Below are 17,711 nucleotides of genomic sequence, written 5' to 3'. Positions count from 1 at the left end.
GTGTCCCATTACAGTAAATGGATGCATTATTTTATAAAAACTATGGAACAAAGGTTAAAGAAAGGGCAGGTAAAACCGGTGGCTTTTAACAGGTTACTAAACTCTAGTTCCAGTCAGAGAACACCTGCTTTGATTGATGTCCTAGATTTGTACCACCAAGCTAAGTAAGCAGATGGCTGCAATCTGAACAAAATAAAAAACAAATGTCCTCTATAAAGATCTTAGTTCAGTGTCCCATTATAACTAAAAAAAGATTAAATTGGGATTTTAACAATAGGGCTGATCATGTATGCAAACTCCCCCAGATACTGCATTACATGGCCATTTTCGCACACATAAACATGGGGAAATAGGGTCCACAAAGAGTGTCCTAAGTTTCCCTTCAGTGAGAAAACAATAAATGGGATGATGAATCCAAACTTTTGAATTTAAACATTGTTAATTATTAGAACATTTTGTAGCTTATTTAGAATAAAACCCTCCCTACTTCCCTCCTCCCTCCCAAACAAAGGATTTAAACTCAACTCGAAGATAATAAAAACAGGTATTTATCAATGTCATATGTTGCTTAACTTTGTTGGATCATAAACATATCGGGTATGGAATTTATCAGCAGATGTTCCGGTGAGACCAAAACTTTAAGGATGTTAGTTTTTGAGGCCACAACACTGAGCCTATCTTATAAAGGCCAAAATGTGGCCTTTATGATACAGTCTCAATCAATAATTTATTTTATTTTTTATTTTTTTGTGCGCACAAAAAAGATCCAGTAGTAGGTCTATGCTAGAGCTGCGTATTGACCTAGACAAACGCACGATCCCCTCCATGCTTATGTCAAGTGGAGATGATAAATATGTCCCGTACCATCTCAGCAACAATGAAGCCGATCAGATGAACGACTGTCGACGGACGTACATACAGAGATGCATTCCTTTACGCTAATTAGATGAGTAGGCTATGCATGATGGGCCAGCCGCCATCGTTGTGTGTGTGAATGACAGGTTGTCCGTCAAGGTATAAAAGTCCCCATTCACAATTTGCCCTTTCTGTAGTTTGGCAACCTCCAGTAACTTGGGAGACGAGGAGGAGGAAGATTTGAAAAACATCGCCGCAAACTTCACTGTGGATAAACGAAAGGCCTACCATGCATATTAACGTGTAGGCGATAACTGAACCGCGCCGTCCCACTTGACAGACTGCATGCACTTGAGTGTAAACGCCACGTCCCAAAATAACAAAAACTGCCTGAGCAGCTACAGCCGGTGACAGGGCATATACGTAACATGTGAGAAATCACACCGACAAGCACGTGATACATAACAACGTTACCAAACCTCCACGTTCAACAATAACTTTGTTGCAGCATGAGAGCAGATTGGTTTCCACATGCACACTTACTCTCGATTCCGCCTGTCACAGTAGCCTACGCTCGATGCAAGATCTAAAAAGGTAGGCGAGAAAACACTTTGCAGGCGGGGTTGTAGTCGCGAAAAAAACAGTCGTGCAGGCCTATACTAGAAATTACAGTTATTTAAAGTGTGGTCCGGGAGGTGCAGTTCCGTAGCTGCAGATAACGTGAGCTGTAGCGTAGCCTACTGCAGAACAGTTCCTGACTTCACCCCTCCCCTCCGGACCCGTCTCTTAAAATACTGTACACTGAACTCACAAATTAGGTCAGTCAAAAAAGGATTTTGTGAAGAAACAACATATCATGTCTGAAAAAAACAGCACAGACCGGTTTCAATGGTTGCTGGTTTTAGCTGACCTTAGCTGGTTTGAGTACAGTTGCCATAGGATGTACTGAGATCTTGTACATAAGTAAAAGTAGAAATACTCTGGTCACCCAATCAGGCTTACTGGTGTCTGCTGGTCAAGCTGAATAAGTTGGATGGCAAGCCAATTGGACAGTCCCTCTTAACCCCTGAAGAGCAAGAAGCAGGTAGGAAGTTTTTTTAACACAAATTCAGACTTGTTGTTTGTGAAATTTCACCAATTACTCAGGAGGAAAATCTTTTTTGTGATTAAATGAACGATTTCACTAATACTGTTACTCATTGAGAGTGAAATCTCAGAAAGCTGCACGCACCAGGGCAATTCTCACATTGTCGCAAGAGTGGAGCAAGCTGTCAGTGCCTGCGAGTCAGAGTAGTGGCACCAGAGGGCCCCGAATGCCAACTGGTACAGATGCATGACTCTTGAATCAACTATGGGCAATGCCCACAGACGATTTAAGTCCTGTCCTTTCAAGCAGATTCAAGGGGGGTTTCTCTGTAACTCACGCCGTCCTGGAACACCATTGTATGGTTTGGCAGCTCGGAGAGAAGCCGAGTAACATAGATCTCCCAGGTCCAGTGGTTCCGCTTTGCATATGTTCATGCGTTTGCTTGAAGACCCCTGCCATCAACCCCTGTCCTTGCCTCCAGGAGGATATTTTGCATCTCTGCAGACCTGTTTGACAGCAGTCACACCTTAGGGGTGCGATCGCAGCTGGCTAGGTTGAGATTTCTCGTCACACAACAGGTTTTTTGGGAAATCTTTGTCTGCCATGGACCTGGACATGGAGGGCCAAGGGTTCTCCTCTGACGTCTCAATGGATAGCTCTTAATTGTGTGGTGTGATTTGCACAGGTTTTTAAGCAATGGGTTGTGTTCCCCGGGTGGGACCAGGAGCATTGCCTTGTGCTTTTGTTTATCCTCTTTCTTTGTTTTTTTTTTATGTTTGGCAAATAGCTTTCAGGTGGAATACCCACTAATCTGGAGTGTGGACAGTGGTTGAAGGAAAGGGAAGGGCAATCCAATCAGGACAGTTACAGGGAGGGGTCAGAAATCCAATCTCACCTTTTATCTGACCCCGCCCCATTCCGCCGTGAGGAGCCTCTCTATTAGAGGGCAAAGCACCTCAAAATATTCTCAAAGGAGAATTGCAGAAGCAGTCAAATTGTTGTTTGCTCTATTTAGATTCAATTATATAAACTGTGTGGCGGATGTCAGGGTAGCAGCTGTTGTTGAGAGCCCTCAAGGTCCAGAGACTTAACAAAGCAGAAGTAGAACAGTTCTGCATAGGACGTGACGTATGCAGAGTTTGCATGTGTGAGGCATTAGATACATAGTCAAGGTGATCTTGCAGTGGTAATAAAGGACAAGAGAAGAACAGTTTAAAACCCTGAAATATCGCTGCCTAAGTAAATCAACATTATGACAACGTATGGTCCGTAGCCCTGAGGTATTTCCGTCTGCCAAGTTGATCTCATGAATCCCCACCTCCAAGCCAGCAGCCAATGAGGTCCTGAGTTTAGGTTCCCTCCTGCGACGGGTTCTCTCCAGTTCATACAGCCTTGAGCTGGACAGGAGTTGCAGCCAATGCACTGTATGTGTGTGTGTCTAAGATTGAGAAAATGGTCTATACCAACCTTGAACTTTGTGTAGTTGACAGTTTCTGAACTAGAAATTAAGTGCAACATGGCATGTACACTCACACACCATTATATGCACAAACATGCGCAAGTGTGCGTGCTATGTTTGTGCAAACAGCAATAAGAAAATTAAAAAACAATATAAATTCCATTCACAAATGGAAATCTGCAACTGGGCTTCTAAAGACTTTCTTGAAATCCAGGGAATAGTACCATGCCTGGTCCAACTGGTTATTACATAAAATTTATATTATACACTCTTGTGATGCATGTTTGTCAGTACAACATCTGGTAGTCTTTTTTTTCTTAAATGGACGTATACTTAGATACTTTTCTGTCCACAGAAAGTTTGGTTTATTAACTAACAAACTGTATAATCACATTCAGCCAATGGAAAAAAAATATATAAAATAACATTTGAAAAGTGTGCTATACAGTTGTCCTAACATCCTATTTTATAACATCTTAATACAAATGTATTGCTCAAAGACATTTGATAGAGTGGGGCTTATGAAAGAAAGCCATTGCACTTTGATTGCTTGCTTTACATAATTTTGTGTGACTCATCATCAATCACATCAAGACTCAACAAATAAATTAAGACATTTGAAGGAAAAGAAACACTCATGACAGATAAAAATGAATACATAAACTCAGAAAATCATAGATGCCTATCAAGACAAATTAATGTAATATAAGTTTAGTGTAACTTAATCATAGTAATCTAAATTCAGAAAGACATCAGGATTACAACATCAGTTACTTGCATAGCAACCCTGTACAGACAAAGTGTCAACACATTCCCAGTGATGCTACAAAAAAAGGTTATTTAAGGCTGTGTTTTAATATGGCTGTGTGTGGAGAAATTTTTAACATAGGATGTAGCATGGGACAGTAGCTGGTTGTCCTCCAAAAAGGTAGCAGCATTCTGCAAAACTGGACGAACACTTAACACCAGATAGACCACAGTTACCGCCTGAGACTTTCACTGCAAACAAGTGTTCACGTCTCATCATGCCACACTGATTTTGTTGATATTTGAGCTCTCCCAAAATTACTTGTTCAGGATTATGTCTAAAATAGTTACCATATATGATAAAACATCAAATGTGTCCACTGACTTGTCATGTGATTATGCAGTAACATAGTGCCAAGCATTTGTACTTAAATTCTGATTACTGATGATTCATTCGAGATGATGTAAACATTTTGTGAGGTTTTGATTATGTCAACTGCTTTTTACAATACTTTAACGTCAGATACGTCTTAGTTGGAGTATAAATAATTTGTTTGTTTTATTATAGGAATAATAAATTATATTATGTATTTTTCTCTTTAAACACAGTTTAATACTTCTGAAAATAAAACGGAATACCCTGTGGAAGAGATGACTTAGTGGAAGTTTGGGAGTGCTAAATAAATATTACACAAAATCTAAATCAAATTTCTATGGCGTGAAATGTAAAATTATTAAAACACAGCCATAGTGTAGAAGTAGAATGTAGTGTAATGAGTCAAAGAAGCTTAAATTATTTAAATGCAAACATTCAATGTGTTAGTTTCACTAATAAAAGACTTCCTGAATACAATCTGGTACCACTGAAAGTCTTGTACCGTCACTAGAAACCATGAGGTACATCAGCTTTAAAACTATTGTTGAATAATAATTTGGGGCAGTCTTGCTTTGTGTTAATATCCACTGTTTTCCTGACTTGCCAGGAGTTGTGAACAATTCAGCTACTGGGGCCACAGTCGGCTCTCAACAGATTAACACATTAAAGTTCTTGTAAAGCCGCCTCTCTGGTATCCTTTTTAAAAGCTGTGTAAATAGCATTATAAACATGCCGTTATCACACACACCATCACAAGCATACATTCAAACAACAATGCTCTTGACATCAGCCACCCAAACTGTAACCATAACTCCCATAATATCAAAAATGTCTGAATAAAGTTTAAAAAAAAAAAATCTAAAGGATGGGTTGTTCTTTAGAAAAATCTTGTTGTGGAAGTTCAAGTATTTGAATTGCTAATAATACATCTGTACAAGTTAGAAAACACCCATTATTTTACTTTTCAAACAGCCTCTGTTAATGCTGTCCTTTATATTGTTTCCCCCCCAAAAAATCATCTTGTACCATACACTTGCTAACATGCTCTGAAAAAAAATACAAAGTCCAGTTTAAATGACACTGAGCATGTCAATGGCATGACACAGAGTGGACGCTTCTCAGCGTCTGTCTCTCTGACCTCATGGCCTTTTGGTCTGCAGGTTCTCCATAGCTCCGCACTAAAGTTCATCCCTGTAGGCAGCTGACAGCATGTTGGGTGGAGCCGCAGCCCCTTTCAGGGTCTTGTGGGAACCCCTCCAATCGGTGCGTACAGAGTCATCGTCCCACAGAGTCGACGTCTCCGTGTCGCTCACCCACTGGGGATCACCAGCGTAGTGACATGGCTGGACCAGAAGAGGGCGTGTACTGTAGGCTTGTAAGTTTCTGTTGGGGAAATGGGACTTGTAGTCCTCACTGCAGAGAGAGAACAGTGAAAGAGATGATGATAGATGTGGTTTTATTAATTTGAGACATAGATTTTTAACATGTATTTAATATTTCACTTAAAAATATAACTCCTAATATTAGTGCACTTTTAAAATTTTTCCTACAATTCAGTGTTAATCAATAATATCAGTGATTATTATTAATATATTATTCATTTGGAATACACTGATTTGACAAGAGATGGAGACAGAGGCGGATTTATCAAATACAGTTCAGTTACTCTTAGCACGGAGGGCGACAGCAGGACCAATGTGTGGTGTGCAGTCGTTGTGCATTCTTAGTGGACTAGTCAAGCATATCGAATTAGAATCAGAGAGGTGAGAGAGAAAGCGAGAGAGAATAGAGAAAGTGGGTTGGCTATAAGCCAGTTTTCCACACATGATGGAGCACACAGACACTGCCAAGCCTTCTGGTTTGCTGGCCCTGCACCCCAAGGTGCATTTCATCTCTTACACTTTGCGCCTCATGTGCCTCAGTCACTCTGCTAGATCATAACTGGGGGATAATGAGAAAAGTCATTTGGTCAATATATTACAATATAGTCTCCGGGTGAAGTATGTATTTTTTTAAAAACAGCAGTGATTTCGAAGATGACAGTTAATTCACGTCACAATGCCTTTGGAATAAACCAACGACCAACAACAACTACAAATGCCAGCAACAACCATCTTGTGTGAGTTAAGGGGGAAAGAGAAGGAATTAGTGTGAGAAGAGCTGAGGACATTTTTCAGACTGGTTGGAGGACCCAAATGTTACTGTTTTGACATACGCTTGGGTGGACCACCTGTCATGCCAATAAGAATAAAAGAAATAGCGATGCTTTGAGAAAATTGCCAAAAGTGTAGGCATGCTAACATGTTTAGCAGATATAATGTTTACAGTCTTATCTTCGCATATTAGCATGCTAACATTTCTAATTAGAACTAAACACTACGTATAGCTGATGCTGATGCAAATGTCAATTACAATTAATCCTGAGGGAGGCATGAATCTCAGCACAAGCTTTCATGACAATTCCAATAATTGTTGACATTTCACTAAAAAACAAAAACATGGTCACCAAAGTTGTTGGGATTCATCCTGTGGGCACAACAACTGTCTGTCCAGAATTTCAAATATCCATCCAATAGTTGCAGAGATATTTAACTCTGGACCAAAGTGGTGAACCAATCGTCAGACCAGCCAACTTTCCCATCCCTCAAGCTATACCAATAGTGTGGCTAAAAACATTAAAAGAAAAGTTAAACGTTAAGCACAAGTCTGCCACAAACACATCTGAATCCCAGACAACCAATCCCAGAAAGAGACGCCATGCCATGAAACCTGTACATCATAAAAAGAAAAATGCTGAGAAAGATTAAAGACCGACATTGAAATGTGGCGTTCTAATTGAGCCCGACAAGCACTACATATTAAACTGACAAGAATAGAAATCCTGGCCGCAGACTTAACTATAGTTCTTAGTAGTAAAACCTATTCTGAATATATAGCGTGTATACATGTTTAGGCAACTATAGGGAAGACTGTTTTTAGCAATTATGAGGTCAGTTATAGATTGTCAGGCTGTGAGTGCGGAGGACTGAAAGTCACCATAGAAGTGACTGATGAAAATGATTGATAAGAAACAACCACTGTACATAATTTCACCAAGATATTCATCAAGATTAAAGATTAAAACAAGAAAAGTATGAGGTGTGCATGCATATGCTCAACAAATTTGCACATTTTTGCCGGTGCAGTAAGTGCTGTTTATACATACTTGGGATGCTTGTCATACATGATGGGAAGGAATTCATCAACAGGCAGCATCTTGGACAGTGGCTCAGCATTGAGCAGTTTTTGGGCTCCCTGCTGGGAGATGGCATAGGACAAAGTCCAGTACGAGTAGTCAGCCATTACCAAGTTGCGAACATTCTCCACCGCCTCCTCCTTTCCAGGATTCACCTGCTTCCTGCCAAAGTATCTGTAGTAACATAAAGCCAGAATGAGAAAAAAGGAGGACGAAGAAGAACAAAAACAATAGTCGAAAAAAGAGGCAACGTCCAAAGCATCGGAGTACTGAAATCTGTTGTAGTGTTGCGGTTTATTGCTGCCAAATGTGTTTTTTGAAGCGTCGTCTTTTTTAGCAACATGTGTTCTGCATGTGTGCCTAACATTTTTCAGATCGTCGTGGCAACCACAACACACTAAAAAACATGCTGGCACATTTCTCATCCTTCTGCTGACAAATATTTTAAAAATTACTTAATCCTGTGTTTGAAGTTTTGTCTAATCATTTCGGCATGATTTCAATCAAAAACATTTGTTTCTGTGTCCTGTGGAAACCTCAACCACAGAGACACTGACACAAAATGAGTGACCTGCATAGCATTCCTGGACTTAACAACTTTCCTCGGACTTCTGACCCTGTTCCTCAGCACACATACACATAACATAGTCCCCTTTATGAACTCCTGAAACTGCCGAATAACAAGCTGATCATTTAAATCAGCTGTATTGGAGCAGGGGTACTCCAGGAGAGGTTTGTGAAGCTTTAGACGACACTGTATCGACATAATCTCACCTACCCATCCTCACCCTTTGACCTTCCCACTATTAAAAAAAGACCCACGTGAACAAAACGTGTCCATCTTACATGATGTCCCAGTCTAGCTCCACCTGCTCCACCTCCTCCATCAGTCTGAGGACTCGTCGTTTGAAGTTGGCCTGGAAACGAACGTCGTCTTCAAATACCAGCGCCTTATCCATCTGCATGTCCACTATCTGAGGAGAAGGGGGGGGGGGAACGTTTGTTTCAGAATGGCAGAGATGTTAAGGAAAACAGAGGGAAAAAACATTCACGATGAGAAAGAAAACATGGGACAGTGACAAAGAGGGGTGAGGGCTTAGATTAGCACAAAAAAAGGACACCGCAGGAAACAGAAAGCCTGGTTGGGTGAATTGTCTTTTTTACACTACGGATAAAATAAACAAGAGATAACGTGTTAATTATTCAATCATGCCAATAAAGACTTAGATGAGTAATGTGTGTGTTTTCTTACCTCTTTCCAGATGAAGTAGTGGCTGAGGAAGCAGCCCACCTCTCCTTTGGTTAGAGTGCGTCCAGAGAACGGGTCATAGTAGCCTGGCAGCAGGTCGACACCCAGGATCTTAATGTCACTGCTGTTCAATGCACTGCACACACCCAGAGATATTCTATTATTATATTTACATATTTCTACTGTTTCCCAAAGGGACCTCAGTGTTGACATCATAAACAGAAAATATACATACTCCACGATGAACACCACAATGGATATCTCTAGTTGCAACTTGAGTATTAAACTTATAACCGTATTTTGTTTAAACATGACCATCATAATGAGAAAATTACCTGGTTGTGCACAATTACAGTACACTAAAAATTGAGCTGAATGAACTGAACGACAGAAAACAATAAAAGTAAACAGGGGAGGAGGAAAAGAAGCAAGCTAACAGCAAAACAAAACAAAAATAATTGAATGATCATAAGAACTGCAACCACCTTTTTTAGTTGTGGTCTATACATTTTATTCAGTTCCCCATAAAAACTAAAGAGGGCATTTTGCAATTACCATCATTGACAATTTTCTTAAAATATCAGGTACTGATATATCAGTGCATTTCTGTAGGGAATTTTCTTTCCTTCTCACCAACCATTGTCCATTATACATTTTCTGTCAGCATCTGCTATTTTAGCATTGATTTTTCTCTCTTTCTCATAGAAACACTCAAAACACACTTTCCATCTAAGCCAGTTGAGTGCTCTCACTATATTGAGTCTTTCCCTGAGAGTGCACTCACTTTCCATCCACAGCGTCCACCACCTTGACATCAACCTCTAGCTCATTCAGAGAGAACAGCATCCGGTCTCTACGGTCAGAACGCCGCCGCAGATTAATCAGATATATCTGAGGAGAGGATGGTTATTTATGGACAAATGGTTATTTAACTGTGTACTGTGTAAACTGCATGTTATAACTAAAATGTATAAAATTAACTCCCACCTTTGACTTCTGTAAACAAGTCTATATCCTGCACTTTCTTAAACTGCAGAAACATACTTAAAGGAACGTGTTACATACTTACATACTACAACCTGAATGATAAAACAGCCTAAAACAAATTCAGTTCCTCTATGCTCTCATTATTTTGTAGCCCATTTCATAATTAGCCTTATTTTAATCAATTTAGACTTAAAAATGAAGAAGTTAGGGCACAGTGTTTTTCCACAGATGTTGAGACTACCATGTTGGTTGAAAAACAATCTAATATACGTATACAATGTATACAGAATATCTATAAATCAGGAATTACTGTGTCCATAAAACATATCTACATCCTTATCAGAAAAACAACAGGGTCTCTCACCTCATCAAAGCCCATGAGGTCTCTCTGTTTGGGGAACATATGGACGTAGCGTGAGTGGTGCATGGGAGGACCATCAACTGTTAGACAAGGAGAGAATAGATAGATAGGTGAACAAAAACAACATAATGAACTTGCATATCAATGTTTGATAAGATGAGGATTAACAAATAAACACTGTTTGTTGCTTTAATGTATTTTCTTCCTGTACATTAGTCTGTTCTTACTCATGGACTCAAGATGGACATGGACAAAGTTGAGCTGATCGTCTTCCAAGGTGTGGTGAGGTTTGGCCGGGACATTCAGGTAGCCATAGCGCTCCTTGTTACACAGGTACATCTGTATCTCTGAGTAGCACCAAAGATGAATTAGTCAATAAAAGAATGAATGAATGAGACATTTGAGACATTGACATTCTTTTTTCTTCCTGTCTTTCAGTTTATATGATTACATAAACCACAGGCAATCGCTATCGAACCTGCAGCCCGGCAGGAGAAGGCGAACACGATGATGTCGTCGTATGGCCACGAGTAGTCCTTATGAGGAGGGAAGAAGGCCAGTTTCTTCATGCCTTCCTTCCTTAAATCCAGCAACATGGTGGAATGGACCATGGGCACAGGGAAGCAGCCCAGTCTGTGGCGGTGACGGGTGGGGAAATACTCTGCTGTTCGACGGTAATATCCCTGAGAAAGAGAGGGATTAGGATATACAGTAAGAGTGGGAGCACAAATATAAAAAGTATGGTTACTTTGAACGTAACATAATCTCTTTTATGCAATCAAGAAATCATATTTATTTTAAAACAAATGCTTACAGGTTGGTAATCATGCAAGTAGCAGGTATGCATGTGTAAGAGGAATCTTGACATGAAAAGGTTATTTTCTAGTCATTTTTGAGTGCTGCGCATGTGTCCAACTCAAAAGTAATGGCTGACTTTTCCTGGCCGCTATCAAGTTCACTCACCTGCGGAGTGATACCGCACCAGTAGTTGGAATACGCTCCCTGAGAATCTAGCATGGGAGCGATGACTGACTTGTTCTCTGCTATCAGTAGGTTGAGGGTGTCTGGGTTGGTGAGGATATTGTCTGTGTCAGCATACTGAAACAGACAGACAGAGGGAAAAAGAAAAGAATAGCAGAGTGACTGTGGTGTGATGTCTCTTTTCCTTTTCTTAGATGAAACAACAGCAACAAAGAGGGAACAAATCTCATGAGATTAATCTTGCAAGGGACCTGATATGAATCTTATACTGCTGTCACAAGAAAGGTTATTTTACTATGTACCAGGATGTAATCAGCCCAGCGTTTCCTGGCGAAGTTGAGTGCTGCCTGCTTCAGCTTCATTACATACTCATATCTGCTGTTGGGCCAGTGCTTGGGACCCAGCTCTCCTGCATAGGACCTAAACAGAGAAAAACGATACAGATTTTATAGTTTATTGTTGTATTGATGTTACCATTTTCTCATATATCATAATTTTCAGATAACTGGATTAGGCTGAATGGTTTGTAGCAAAAATTAATGATATAGTAAAAAGATTTTATCAACTCTCAAGAAAACAATCGATCAGCATTTTAAAGGTCACATATTATGCTAATTTTAACTGGAAGAAAATGTTAACATGCTTTAATGTTTAAAAAACACATAATTTTCTCATACTGTCCTTTGCTGTAGCACCTCTATTCACTCACACTGAACACTCAGTTTATTTATTTTGAACACTCAATTTTAGCTCGTGTCTCTTTAAGGCCCCCCTCCCTAAAAGCCCACTTTCTGTATGGAGATAGGTCTGACTATGCAAGAGGAGGTGAGATAGGTCCAACTGCAGTCCTTCCTCCTGAGTCCCCCAGTTCTGTGAGCCAGTGGGGTTTGAGCATGAGTAGTAGGGTTCTGTTGTATGAAGGCTATGTAAACCTTCCTTTTTTCACCAAGCAGTCAACCAAAATCTGTTTCTGTAACCAGTGCTTGTGGCCCTCATCTTCTTGACAGTGTGCTCGACAGCATATGACAGCTAAAGTAACTACCTTGGAAAATAGCGATATGGGGCACTGAATTTGACGAATGTGTGTGTTATCAGACCCCGAATTCAAAAAAAAAAAATTAGGCTGGAAATATGATAGACATCGCCACAGCTGAGTGTTTCTGGGGGCTCATTGATTACAGAACAACAACGCAATCTTAGATCGAACAGTGGCTGCCATTAACCTGCATTCTTTGTAATGGCCAGCAGGGGGCCACTCCACTGGTTGCAAAAAGAAGTCTGATTGCATAAGAGTTAATAGCAAAAAGACCTACTTCTCACTTGATTTATTACCTCAGTAAATACCTTCCTAATCAGTTCTCAAATCTCAATCACTAGTTTAAAGTTTTATGCAAAACAGCACATCCACTTTACTGTGTACAGCTATTAATTTTGTAAATTATGGTCCCATTTAGAGTAAAATAGATGATAAAGCAGGGTCTGTTTTAGGCTGTGGCTACGCTGTGGTAGACATGTCGCTGTGGTAGCCAATAGAGGCAAATCGTATCCACTTCACTGTGTACATTAACTTGGTGTGAACTTCTTTCTGGGTTTTGTCTGTGTTTTCGTCTAAGAACATTGACCCTTTCATTGTGTGTTTTCAGCTCAAAAGTTGTAACATTTTGGTTGCCTAAAAATGTCTTGTCTGCGTTAGGTTGTACAAAAAGACACTCTAAGGAGTCAGCCATTCATTATTTTTTCCTGTAAGTAAGATTAAGATTAAGATGAACTTTATTGTCCCCGAAGGGAAATTTGTCTTGGGCAGCAGTGCTGCAATGAGGCTGCAGTAAGCACCATACATTTATGTTACATTGCACAAGTATCAGAGACCATACCCCTGTCAATAATTAATTACAAGGTAAGTAGAACCTGAGTGATATAAACCAATGAATAATTATATTCAATTGCACTTGAGCAGATAAAGCAGAAAACAATATATCAACATTAAAGTACATCCACCACAATTCTATATTAAAAAGGAAGAACTCATATAAGACCTGGTTGATAAAAAACACTAGTGCAAGCGATCAATCAATATTAAACTAGGCTTAAAAATAATTAAAGTGCCGGAAGTGCTTCAAGCCGCCATGTTCCGAACAGATTGTTTAGAAGCGCTATGGAAGATGGGATGAAGGACAGCTTATAGTGGTTACTTTTACATCTGCTAGCTCTATAGTGTTTCCCTGAAGGTAAAACATCATATTCAGAGTGCAGAATATGTGAAGGGTCCTTCAGAATTTTCTGTGCCTGGGAGACTACCATTTTTTTGAAGATGGTCTAAAGTGAAGTGTAGTCTTTCTCCCATAACTTTCATCGCAGCTTTTATTAGTCTTTCAATTTTTGTCTTGCATTGGATGGTAAGGGTGCCAAACCAGGATGACATTCCATATCTGATCAGACTTTCCAGCACTGCGCTGTAAAATAATGTCATGATCTTAGTACTCACCCCTACCAATCTCAATCTGCAGAGAAAATGCAGTCTTTGGGCCAGTTTGGCACACAAATAGTCGACATGCACATTTCTTTTTAGTCGGTTGTCTAATTTTATACCCAAGTACTTATATGAAGTAACTTGCTCGATTTCTCTGTCCCCAATGATAACATTGTCGTGGGCTCTCACTTCCCTGGGTTCAAATATCATCTCTTTTGTTTTCAAATTATTAAGGATGAGATGATTCCTCACACACCAATCCTTAAAGAAATCAATCTCCCTGTAATAAGTAGAAGGGCAGCATGCAATAAACTTAAAATGATTGTGTCATCAGAGAATTTTATGACATAGTTGTTGAACACACTACTTCTACACTCATTAGCATAAAGTGTGAACAAGAGGGGAGCTCCTTGAGATACGCCTATACTACAGTATTTCACCTTAGAGAGTGTAGCATTTACACTACACTTAAAGTTGTTACCTGTTTCTTAAAAGAGAATAAAACCATTGATAATTAAAGGATTAACTTTCATGTCAGCAAGCCTCCGAACGAGCAAGTGAGGACGTGAGAAAGCAGAACTAAAATCCACAAATAAAACGCATGCATAGGCGTCCGTCCCCCCCTATATGCAAACTGGAAGGGATCAAGACAAGGAGTTACTTCTAGTCTAAGTAGGTTTAGCATTACTCTCTCAAAGCACTTCATACCCTCGCATGTAAGTCCAACAGGTCTGAAATCCTAGAAAGTACATTTTCTTTTACATCTGTTTTTCACAAACCAAAATAAGCTTCCCAATTAATATCAGTTAACGTGAATTACGGATGCGCCTTACTAACCAAGCTAACTGGCTCCACCCTATCATCCAAATATGGTCACTTATGGTTCCAAAAAAGACAGAGAAGGCCAAAACGCCAAACTTGAGGCTTCAAAATGATAGTCCACAAACCAATGGGTGACACTGGCTATGTCCACTTCTTTTATACAGTCTGTGATCGTTACACATATTAAAACAAACCAAAAATCTTGGAAGTGTTTTTATATAGTAGGTTATAGTCTCAGTTTTCTTTTAAGATGCCAAACAAACACCCTGGATTCACCTAACTGTATAAACCTACTAAGGAAATAGAAGAAGTCCAAACTTCTGAATTTACACTTATTTATTCAGAACATTTTGTAACACACTACACAAAATAAAACCCCTCCCTACATCCCTCTCCCCTCCCAAATCTCAGTGAATTGTCCCTCCTGGCTCCCTTACAGTCAAGATGGCAACAAAGATAACAAAAACAGGGCTTTAGTCATCTGGTATTGTGCCTGACTTTAGTGGATCACAACATTTCGGGTATGGCATTAATCACCAGAGCCGGTACAAGATGAGACGATGCTTTTCCATGGATGTCAGTTTTAGTTCAGCCTTGTTTTTGTTTTTTTAGCCTAGCGTATTGCCAGAAATACCTTTTGCTAAGTCTTAATGCATACTAAACAGACGAAAGTCTACTATAGGCTCAGTAACAATCTAATCTGGCTGAATTGCCCAAATTAATTCTACATACAGTTAACACTGAATCTGTTCTATAAACGGCTTAAATAACAGCTAGACTGACAGCTCATAAAGTTAAGTGACTGTAAGCAGATTAGCAGAGATAAATCAAACTGTAATTGACATGCACAAATAATTTCCACTAATGACCTCTTCAGCTCAGATGTATGTCCACACAGGTTACACGTGTGGACAAGCAGTGGCATGCTGCATCATTCTTCATTATGTAAAGTGAAAACGAGGGTTTCTTCACTACGACTAATTGGTAAACTACAGATTTAGAGGCTTCAAAAGTGTGTTAATAAACTTAAATATTAAACTATAAACTTGGAGTGTTTGCAGATATATTTGGTAAATTCAACTTATCACCAACAGAATGACACTTGAAGGAAGCTTTGATTGTGATCCTGATTAAATACAAGAGAGGGAGTAGGCTTACTCCTTTCTTTTCCTTCATATAATGCACCTACTGAAGTGTCCTTGGTAAGAGTTACTTAGATCTATTCGTGACCTATAGGTACAGGACAGGATGTTTACTTACCCAGATCACTACTGCAAATATAGTTCGCTACATAAAAATATTTGGACTTACGTGGGCTGGTCCATTGGTCTCCACTCAACATAATGGTAAAACTTCTGCATGACTGTAAGCCACTCTTTCAGTATGGCTGTGGTGTTATCGGTGTTGTGATCCGTGGCTGCCCTGAAGAGCACAGAGAGAGGAGTGTAAAATAAATGCACATCTTCAAAACTGTTTTGTTTCAAATGCTGGTTTAAATGAGGAGAAATATATTCCAACAAATCTTTAACATCTTTTTTATGCTGTCATTGCATATTATACTAGATTTGGCAGTATTTCCCTCATTAGACAAAGATGGTCACAACTTTGAAGCGCATCACTAAATTGGAAGAGGCAATAGTTAGTGGGGTGCTTTCAGAGTGAACCTTTTTTCAATCAGGATGTCCCATTTGACATCTATAATCTCTTAGTAACTGTGCCCAACCTTCAAAAGTGTTTGGATAGCTTTTAACATCTTACTTCTACTCCAGAGCTGGAGTGTCTACTCCAGTAGACTTGGTGGAAAGCAGCATCAATGAATTAGTGTTCTTAAGGTATTTAATTTGCTGGATTAGTTGAAAGCAGACACTCTTGTCTAGTTATTTCATCCATTAGCAATTTCTCAATCAATTTGTAGACAAGTGACTTTTTCATGATATTGATATAGTGATATAAAATGTCATTGCTGTGACATAGGATTTGTCCCCACAAATCCCCACCCTAGCTCAAAAGTGTACTTGAATAACACACCAGCTATAGTATAATTATCACCTTTTTACAAAACACATAGGCCTAACAAAACAATATCTGTACATTTTTCCTACATCACTGTTCACCATAGGTCGTTTTATGTGATTATCACAGCTCTAAGTAGTGCTGTAAAGGCAAACGGGTAACAGTTAATCTTTCTCTTAATGAAATTTTAACAGATTTTAAATTAGATCAGGGTAACTTTATGACACAAAGTATCCTACATCAAAGTACCCCACAGAGGCATTTGCAACTAAAAACCCTTCGAGGACCTTTCAGTTTGTGAGTTTTAATCATTATTGTTAGACATATTTTATTAAAATACTTGCAAAAAACAGTTAGAACAAACTCAACAAAACAAAAAATGTCATGCAATCCACAGTAGGAAATGGATGTAGCAGAGTGAAAGGCAGCCTGGGCTGTGAAAGGCACTGAGGGAAGAAGGGAGGGGTAGGACGCTGCTGCTTTCACAAACTAATTTAAATGCCATTGACCTTTTGAACGGCTTCTTTAGATAAAAAGGAGAGCCCTCTACAAACAGCCTGGCAGTGCATGCAGTCCACAGAGCCCATGCAGGAAACCCACCACACAGAGATGCGATCTTTGGGGAATTTGAGCCTCTCCAGAGCTCCGAGGTAGTACGGCAGGGAGTGAGCGGTGTTTCTGGCTATGATAGCGACAACCACCGTAGGAGGCTGCATTTTCGACTCCTCCGGATATTTTTCCTCCGAAAAGTAACATTCAGCCTGGAAAACCAAGGCCCCGAAAACTAGAAAGTGAAGTAACATGATGGAAGCTGTGAGGGTTTTGATCCGCGGTGCTTCAGCACAGCAAGTAGCTGCTGGACGCGTCAGCAGTCCTAGAAAAAAAAAGGGTTTCCCATAAGTTTTCAACCCACCCCCCCCTTATTTTGTGTTCAGGCTGGCTCGCTTTTTCCAAGAACAAATCCAAACCCAGCCAGAGAGAGGGTTAAATGACAACTTCCGCTTTAGGCCTGTGGCACAAGAAAAGTCTGACAACGTTATCCAAATATGAAGGCGTGATTTGGCCAGGT

At 39.8% G+C, this 17,711-nt stretch overlaps 2 protein-coding genes and 1 long non-coding RNA gene across 8 annotated transcripts in view; 1 reads left to right on the top strand and 2 right to left on the bottom strand.

Annotated features, from left to right (window-relative positions):
• Positions 1-1,887, bottom strand: part of sardh (sarcosine dehydrogenase) — a 46,879-nt gene extending 44,992 nt beyond the window's left edge. The window contains exon 1 of one of the 5 annotated variants that reach the window (XM_038734179.1): positions 1,766-1,887. Coding sequence is in view for 1 of the 5 variants with exons in the window: in XM_038734177.1 (XP_038590105.1) it covers positions 1,144-1,285 (142 nt within the window). In the remaining 4 variants the exon portion in view is untranslated. Of the gene's footprint in view, positions 1-864; positions 1,100-1,143; positions 1,295-1,398; positions 1,668-1,735 lie in introns of those variants that run through there. The other 4 variants (XM_038734180.1, XM_038734178.1, XM_038734177.1 and 1 more) reach the window with 4 other exon arrangements.
• Positions 1,820-10,924, top strand: LOC119914709. The gene is made up of 3 exons (XR_005446823.1): positions 1,820-1,939; positions 10,573-10,689; positions 10,795-10,924. It is a non-coding gene; the product is annotated as an uncharacterized LOC119914709 (long non-coding RNA).
• cercam (cerebral endothelial cell adhesion molecule) lies at positions 3,743-17,609 on the bottom strand. Of its 2 annotated transcripts, none has more exons than XM_038734182.1 (12): positions 17,243-17,609; positions 15,941-16,051; positions 11,640-11,757; positions 11,320-11,454; positions 10,835-11,039; positions 10,584-10,703; positions 10,360-10,436; positions 9,793-9,899; positions 9,012-9,144; positions 8,606-8,733; positions 7,730-7,933; positions 3,743-5,937 (listed from the first exon to the last, which is right to left on the bottom strand). In XM_038734182.1, the coding sequence occupies exons 1-12, from the start codon at positions 17,443-17,445 to the stop codon at positions 5,703-5,705; spliced, it is 1,776 nt and encodes a 591-aa protein (XP_038590110.1). In that variant the 5' UTR covers positions 17,446-17,609; the 3' UTR covers positions 3,743-5,702. The 2 variants fall into 2 exon arrangements, with proteins under 2 accessions (XP_038590110.1, XP_038590111.1); XM_038734183.1 differs by having other exon boundaries at positions 17,152-17,274.
• Positions 17,610-17,711: the final 102 nt, after the last annotated feature.

This window comes from Micropterus salmoides, unplaced genomic scaffold, assembly GCF_014851395.1.
Source record: "Micropterus salmoides isolate LMB-PRFRI ecotype aquatic unplaced genomic scaffold, ASM1485139v1 Ms_hic_scaffold_20, whole genome shotgun sequence".
NCBI lineage: Eukaryota > Metazoa > Chordata > Actinopteri > Centrarchiformes > Centrarchidae > Micropterus > Micropterus salmoides.
Note: the sequence above shows the minus strand (reverse complement) of the source record. Positions and strands in the feature narration are given on the sequence as shown.